The 7,954-nt window shown below is 30.3% G+C and overlaps 1 protein-coding gene across 2 annotated transcripts; it reads left to right on the top strand.

Moving 5' to 3' along the window:
* Positions 1-2,669, top strand: LOC105125819 (transthyretin-like protein). 2 transcript variants are annotated; one of them, XM_011026448.1, is made up of 6 exons: positions 1-214; positions 380-468; positions 597-654; positions 758-859; positions 1,299-1,455; positions 2,067-2,669. In XM_011026448.1, the coding sequence occupies exons 1-6, from the start codon at positions 80-82 to the stop codon at positions 2,519-2,521; spliced, it is 996 nt and encodes a 331-aa protein (XP_011024750.1). In that variant the 5' UTR covers positions 1-79; the 3' UTR covers positions 2,522-2,669. The 2 variants fall into 2 exon arrangements, with proteins under 2 accessions (XP_011024750.1, XP_011024749.1); XM_011026447.1 differs by having other exon boundaries at positions 2,064-2,669.
* Positions 2,670-7,954: the final 5,285 nt, after the last annotated feature.

The following is a 7,954-nucleotide window of genomic DNA, read 5'->3' as shown; positions in this document are numbered from 1 at the left end:
TCCGAATTCCTAGTAGGGGGGAGGGCAGAGTGAATCACAGTCGCAGATACAGTAAAATAAGAGAGAGAGAGAGGAGGAAATGGAAAGGTATGAAGAGGAGGAGTATTTGGCATGCTGTGGAAGCACCCAATTCGCGAAAGAAATGGTGAAGGCTTCTCCTTTTGCTTCTGTCCAAGAAGCCGTATCTGCTGCCAGAGACATCTGGTTCAACAAGGTGCCTCCCTCCCTATCTAACTCTCCTGTCCATGTAGCCTCGTTAGCTTCTTCTTCCTAGGGTTTGTTTTTTCAATTATCGAATCGAATCGAATCGAATCGGAGTAATTGGGGAAGTCAAAGAAATTATTAATTTAATTAATTATTGGATTTAATTAATTAATAGGTTGACGTGAATGGTTGGTTGGAAGCATTCTCTGCTCATCCTCAGATTGGTCAGTCCCCTTCTCCCGATCACATTGCTGCTGCTGCTCAGTTGAGTGTTTCTTTTTTTTTTTCTCTCTTTAATTTAATTAGCTAATATTGATATTCTACTAATTACTGATTCCTATCAAACAAATACAAAACTAATATTTTGATTAATGGTGTTTCCCTCCCTGTAGGTGGAGTAAGGGAGAGCAATCTACTGCTTTGGCTACTGCTACTAGTTCCACCTTACAGGTACCACATGCTGCTTTCTCTTCTCTTCTCTTCTGCTGCTACAACTTACTACCCTCGTGCCAATAATCATAAACGTGCGCGCTCGTATGTGTTTGTGTTGCAGGAACTATCTGACTGGAATGCTCGATACAGACACAAGTTTGGATTTATTTTTCTTATTTGTGCATCTGGACGCTCTTCTGCTGAAATACTTGCTGAATTGAAGGTGCCATTTATTTTGCTTTATATATATATAACCAGTAACATAACTAAACTTGAAAAACTTGACATATATATGTCAAGTTTTTCAAGTTTAGTTATGTTACTGGTGAGTTATTCAAAAAACCCACCTCTCCGTGGATTGTTTTTAAGATGTTTGCTCGCAACTAATCCAAACACAAAATACATGACTTGTCTATGGGGGCATTGTTGGAGCTGGTGTTTTTGTATTTACTCCATACTGATCTCATAAAACCACTACACAAGCTGTGCTTTTCTGCTACCATGCTATTCAACTTCTCTCCTGCTGCATATGCATATTTGTTCCTTGCACTTTCACATTTGATCTCTCTTGGCCTGTTATTTAGCCCCTTTTCTGACCTCTTGCACTTTAACATTTGAGATTCGCATTCCAATACATGTGATTCTTATTTTGCTCTATGCAGAAACGATATCCAAACAGGCCCATAGTTGAGTTTGAGATCGCAGCCCAGGAACAGATGAAAGTTACAGAACTACGTCTTGTGAAGCTCTTTTCAAGTAAAATAAAATCTACTTCAAAAGGCAATGAGCATGCCACAGTTTCTGTAAAGAAAGCAGAAGGTAGTTGTATTTTTGCTATCATTATTGTTCGTTTTATTTATTTGGAGCCTTCTTTTTTTCTTTCCTGGAAATACAATGAGTTCCTGAGCTTCTTTACTGCTTGCATCCCCATACTTGCCTCTCACCCTTTTCATGCAATACCCTTCTTAACACTCTCTGCTTGTGCAATGCTAATTTCCTGTGAATCCCTTCTTTACAGTCCAATATGTTATCCCCAATTTTAATATTCTCTCATCAACTGAGTTATCTGTTATACTTTGGTTGCATGTTTATTTTATTTCTACCTCTCCTTGCAATTAAATAAAAATTTTAGGTCTTTGAGTGATAAATGGAACAATAAAAATTTTAGGTCTTTGTCGATATAGACTAGTCCCTGAGACAACTATCCCAAGTTTTGAAATGTTTTTGTATTATGTTGAAAATGTTTGTAATAATACATGACCTTTCTTAGAAACAGGGGCTGGAAACCAAAAAAAAAGAGTCTTTCTTGTAATTTCTGGCTTTTGATTGCAATTTAGTCCCGAGTCTCTCCCTGGAACATGTTGTGTGTCCATCTATTATGTGTTTATGACAGTTTGAATTACTGATTATTTGCTTGTGGACTCTAGAAGATCGTGTGAGTATCATTAGCGGGCATTTAACCACAACTATTGAGTCTTCATCTGGAAAGGCATCTCAAATTTCAACTCGCACCCGTCCACCAATTACAACCCATGTCTTGGATGTTTCTCGAGGCTCTCCAGCTGCAGGTGTTGAGGTATGCCTAGAAATATGGAAGGGAACTCAACCTCGTCCATTGTTTGGTGAGCCAGATGTAGGTGGTTGGGTATTTCAAGGGTCTTCAACCACAGATGCTGATGGGCGAAGTGGTCAACTGATGAACATTGTTGATGTTGTGAACCCAGGAATATACAGAATAAGTTTTAACACAGGTAAATATTGTCCTTCTGGGTTCTTTCCCTGTGTTTCTATTGTGTTTGAAATCAAAGAGTCGCAGAACCGGGAACATTTTCATGTTCCCCTTCTACTTTCCCCCTTTTCATTTACTACTTACCGAGGTAGCTAGAGCTTTGTGTTAGGATAGTTGATGTGTGCAATTTGTCTATGATGCAAAGTGAATTCTCCACAAACTCGTTGTTCCAATGCAACATAAATTCTAAAGAGTGTCAATGTTTGGTAATAATCCGTGACTGTCATTTGTGGAGTTGAGTTATGCCTCAATATTTTATTGTTTATATGCTGAGGGCGTAGCATTATCCATTCCCTAATGTTCACCCCGGCAATTCTCAGATCAATTGTAATGGTGGTTGTAATAATTAGCCATGATAATTTCTGGAGTTGATGATGCCTCGATCTATTTTCCTTTTTAAATGCTGAGGGCATCAAATTATCCGTTTCCTAATACTTATCCAGTTATACTCGAAGCATTTGTACAGTGATTGGGATGCTCAAGTTTGAAGCCTTTGATCAATGAAATCAAAAGTTATTTGATTGTTGTAAAAACTGTGCGGATTGAGTCTTTTGGTGATTTCCCAATGGCCAAGCGTCTGTTGTCTTGCGTATGTCTAGTTCCCAGGTTCACTTGTTCAAGCTGTGAGAGATGTTGCTTAAATGCTAATGGTATTAAAATTAGTAAATAATAATTAATGGGTATTGCTGTTAACGAGCTATGAACCTGATCGACTTGGGTTCTGTCATGAGCTCTAATTAAAAATAAATAAATAAATAAAAGCTGGGAGTTGACAAAATTCACCTACAAGTCAACCTAGGTTGATCTATGTTCACTTTTTACTATTTGTTTTAGGGTAAATAACTGTTACCATCTTTGTACTTGAACAAATTGTCTGATAAGGTATCTCCTATCAATTTAAATTTGTTTAATTTATTTCTAGGTTTAATTAGGTGGAAAATAAGAAAAATAGAAAGTAATAGAAAAATTAAGAGTTTGTTGAAATAAATGTAATTCAATTAAAACAGAAAAAGAAAAAATTATAAAATGTGAATGTTGGAAAACCATCATGTAACTGAACAAAATATAATAATGAAAATCATAGCTTTCATTTTCTTAGAACGAAAACTAAATCAGTAACAAACGCAAGACACTTTGCATAACTCATTTTCGAGTCCCTGACCCCAATTTTTCAAAAAATTATTAAAATCTTAAAAATCTCATGAAGACTAATTTTTTTTTTAAAAAAAAAAGCTAGCTATTTCATGATTTTTTTTTTTAGATTCTTAGTATTTTTACATTTTTGTTTGTCTTGGAACAACAACGAATGAGTTAAAAACAATAAAAAAAAATTGTCATTTATTTATTCTAGATCTACAGAGTAGATTTGTGATCATAATTATTTAATTTATATATATAATATATGGAAGAAGTTGGGAAAAAATTTCACATATAAATTGGGTTTTTTATGTGATATTGGGTCAAGATAAATGAGCTAGGATTTATGTTTGGGCCTTTGTATGGGCTTGAATATTTTTTGTAAAAATAAATCTTGTTCCATGAGAAATTATTTTGATATTTAAGTTAGTAAATGAATGCGGGAGATAATGTAAGAGAAAATAGAGGGAATGTAATGTAAGAGAAAATTGAGTGAGTGAGTTTTGTATCTTAAAAAGCTTGTATATGTATTTATCGATTTTGATTATATTAACTCATCTTGTGAAGAGTGGTGTTACAATTAATGAAAATATTAATGATAATTATAGTGTTTGACACTGTTATTAATTAAAGGGTTAATTTTAATGATATATCAATGAAAAATAATCATTGATCGAGAAATGAGAATCTTGATTTTCATAGAATTATGTTTACACTGTAATTATTAATTAAAAATATAGTGTCAATTTTTCATAAAAATATATTTTTATTAAGAGTTTGTTGCTAAAGCATATAAATTTTTACTATCTAATCATATGCAACACCATATTTAATTCCTTAAAATTAAAATAAAATATCTTAGTATTTATATATTAAATAATTTATCAAAAAAAAATATTGGAGGCGAAAAAAAAACCTAGTCAAGTCATGTCCGGTGAACAAAAACAACAAGGTGGTGATGATCATGCCATGCATATTGCGTGCAAAAATCCCACTTCCATATGTTAGCATGAATGGCTAGGACGGCTACGACGGCTAGGATTGCTAGCTAAATTAAAAAAAAAACTAAAAGGGCTCGGGAAAACATTGTGACATGTGAGTGAATCCACTATGGATTCAAACAGTGTTTTTCGTTATAATCTTCTTATTCTCGCCTTTCTTCTCGCGTGATTTGAGAAAGTTGAATTTGAATCTTTTGTGTCTCTCTTCTTCTGCCGCTTTGTTTGTGATGAAGAGATTTTTTGAGCAAAGTACACGAGATGTGATGAGCACAGAAATACAAAGAAAGTAAAATGCGTATCAATGGAAAGCTATGGTAGTATTTTTTCAAAAAAATATTAAAATATATTAAAATAATATTTTTTTATTTTTAATATTATATATTAAAACAATTTAAAATTATAAAAATACCCTTTTAAACATGAAAACAAACCCAGCCTTAATACTATCACAACTTTAGCTTAACTTTACAACCATCTAATTATTAAGAAAAAACTAAAACTGCTCAGTATTTTATTTTACTGTATAAGAAAAAACTAAAACTGCTCAGTATTTTACTGTACAAGTCCACAGTGAAATCTAAGCAGTTTTTTTCTTTTTCTTTTCTTTTTTATTTTAGTTTTTTATCCTGTTTTTATTTTTTTTTTATTTTTTATGCCTTTATAGGTTTTTTTTTCTGCTTTTTTCTTTGTGTATTTTTCTTTTAATAAATTTTTTTTGTTTAATTTAGTTTGTTAATATTAATTTTTTATTTAGTTATTAAATTTTCATAACACGGATCCTGAGTTTGAAGGGTTAACCTGATTTGATGAGTTAACTCGAAGAACAATTTTCTTTTTTTACTTTTTTAGTTTTTTTTTAGTTTTTATTTTTTTTCATTTTCTATGCCTTTATGGGTTTTTTTTTTGCTTTTTTCTTTGTGTATTTTTCTTTTAATGAATTTTTTTTCTTTAATTTAGTTTGTTAAATTTAATTTTTTATTTAGTTATCAAATTTTCATAACACGGATCCCGGGTTTGAAGGGTTAACCTGGTTTGATGAGTTAACCCGAAGTTTTTTATTTTAAATTAATAACATATACTAAAATTGTTTAGTGTTTTTTTTTTATTATTATTTTTTTTCATAATTAATAACATTATGGGTTTTTGTTTTTGCTTTTTTTTTTGTGTATTTTTCTTTTAATGAATTTTTTTTGTTTAATTTAGTTTGTTAATGTTAATTTTTTATTTAGTTATTAAATTTTCATAACACGAATCCCGTGTTTGAAGGGTTAACCTGAGTTGATAAGTTAACCCGAAGGACAATTTTCTTTTTTTTCTTTTTTTTTTGTTTTATGTTTTTTTTTAGTTTTTTTTCATTGTCTATGCCTTTATGGGTTTTTTTTTGTGTATTTTTCTTTTAATGATTTTTTTTTTGTTTAATTTAGTTTGTTAATGTTAATTTTTTATTTAGTTATCAAATTTTCATAACACGGATCCCGGGTTTGAAGGGTTAACCTGATTTGATGAGTTAACCCGAATTTTTTTCTTTTTAATTAATAACATATACTAAAACTGTTTAGTGTTTTTTATTTTTTTTCTGTTTTTTTTTTCATTTTCTATGCCTTTATGGGTTTTTTTTCTTTTTTTTGTGTATTTTTCTTTTAATGAATTGTTTTTGTTCAATTTAGTTTGTTAATGTTAATTTTTTATTTAGTTATTAAATTTTCATAACACGGATCCCGGGTTTGAAGGGTTAACCTGATTTGATGAGTTAACCCGAAGAATAATTTTCTTTTTTTTCTTTTTTTTTTTCATTTTTTTATTTTGTTTTCTGTTTTTTTTGCTTTTTTTTCTTTTTTTTCTTTTTTTTTATTTTGTTTTCAGTTTTTTTTTTAGTTTTTTTTCCTTTTCTATGCCTTTATGGGTTTTTTTTTTGCTTTTTTATTTGTGTATTTTTATTTTAATGAATTGTTTTTGTTTAATTTACTTTGTTAATGTTAATTTTTTATTTAGTTATCAAATTTTCATACACGGATCCCGGGTTTGAAGGGTTAACCTGGTTTGATGAGTTAACCCAAATTTTTTTTCTTTTTAATTAAGAACATATACTAAAACTATTTAGTGTTTCACTATGCAGTCCACAGTGAAACATCAAGCTGTTTTTTTTTTGTTTTTTTTTTTTTCTTTTTAATTGAGAACATATACTAAAACTATTTAGTGTTTTAGTGTGCAGTCCACAGTGAAACATTAAGCTGTTTTTCTTTTATTTTGTTTTTTGCTTTTTATGCCTTTATTGGTTTTTTTTGTTTTTTTTTGTGTTTTTTTTCTTTTAATGATTTTTTTATTTTAGTTTGTTAATGTTAATTTTTTTTTAGTTATCAGACTTTCATGACACGGATCTCCAGTTTGACGAGTTAACCTCAATTTTTTTTTTGCTTTTTTTAAAGTTTGGCGAGTTAACCCGAAATTTGTTTTTTTGTTTTTTTCTTTTTAATTAATTTTTTTTGTTTAGTTTAATTTTTTAATGTTAAATTTCTTTCTATTTAATTATCAAACTTTCATGACACATATCTTGGGCTTGACGGGTTAACCCGCCAATTTATTTAATTATCAGACTTTCATGACACGTATCCCGGGCTTGTCAGGTTAACCCGGTTTGACGGGTTAATCCAATTAATTTTGGGTAAACCTATTAATTATTTTATTCTATTTAGTTATCAAACTTTCATGACGCGAATCTCAGGTTTGACAGGTTAATCTGGTTTGAAGGATTAACCCAGTTAATTCAGATTTTTTTCTTTTTCTTTATTAGTTTTTTTCTTCCTAGTGATTTTTTTTCTTTGTTTTTTTTAATTATCACACTTTTATGACACGACCTTGGAGTCAGACCCACATTCAAGACTCTTGGGTCCGGTGTTGTAGTCAGACTTACTTAAACTCGACTAATTATCACACTTTTATGACACAACCTTGCAGCCAGACTCACATTCAAAACTCTTGGGTCCGGTGTTAGGCTCTTGAGCATATCTTTGCAAAAAGACCCAATGTTCTTAGATCTTAGCCTTTTTTGATATTTTTTATGCAAGAAAAAAAATTAACCCGTGGCGTGTGCCTTTGTTTTTTATTTTTCTCGTTTTCTTTTTAAGTCTTTTACTCTGGATTGCACAATACAGTTCACAGTGAAAAAGTTGATGCCTTGAGTTTTTTTTTTGTCTTTTTTTTTAAATTGTTTTTTTTTTAATTTAGTTTCTTAATATTAATTTTTTTCTATTTAATTATTAGACTTTCATGACATAGATCCCAGGTTTGACGGGTTTTTTTTTTAATTTTTTTTTTAATTTTTTTTTTAATATTAAGTTTTTTCTATTTAATTATCAGACTTCCATAACATGGATTTCAGAGTTGATAGGAT

Source organism: Populus euphratica, unplaced genomic scaffold, assembly GCF_000495115.2.
Source record: "Populus euphratica unplaced genomic scaffold, PopEup_1.0 scaffold58.1, whole genome shotgun sequence".
In the NCBI taxonomy this organism is placed as follows: domain Eukaryota; kingdom Viridiplantae; phylum Streptophyta; class Magnoliopsida; order Malpighiales; family Salicaceae; genus Populus; species Populus euphratica.
The sequence above is the reverse complement of the archived record's forward strand: the minus strand, read 5'-3'. Positions and strand labels throughout refer to the sequence as shown.

Excerpts from the sequence above, each read along its gene's own strand:
- LOC105125819 (XM_011026447.1), top strand. The coding sequence starts at position 80 with ATGGAAAGGTATGAAGAGGAGGAGTATTTGGCATGCTGTGGAAGCACC. Across the intron at positions 215-379 it reads GAGACATCTGGTTCAACAAG|GTTGACGTGAATGGTTGGTT; the intron begins GTGCCTCCCTCC and ends ATTAATTAATAG. Across the intron at positions 860-1,298 it reads AAATACTTGCTGAATTGAAG|AAACGATATCCAAACAGGCC; the intron begins GTGCCATTTATT and ends TGCTCTATGCAG.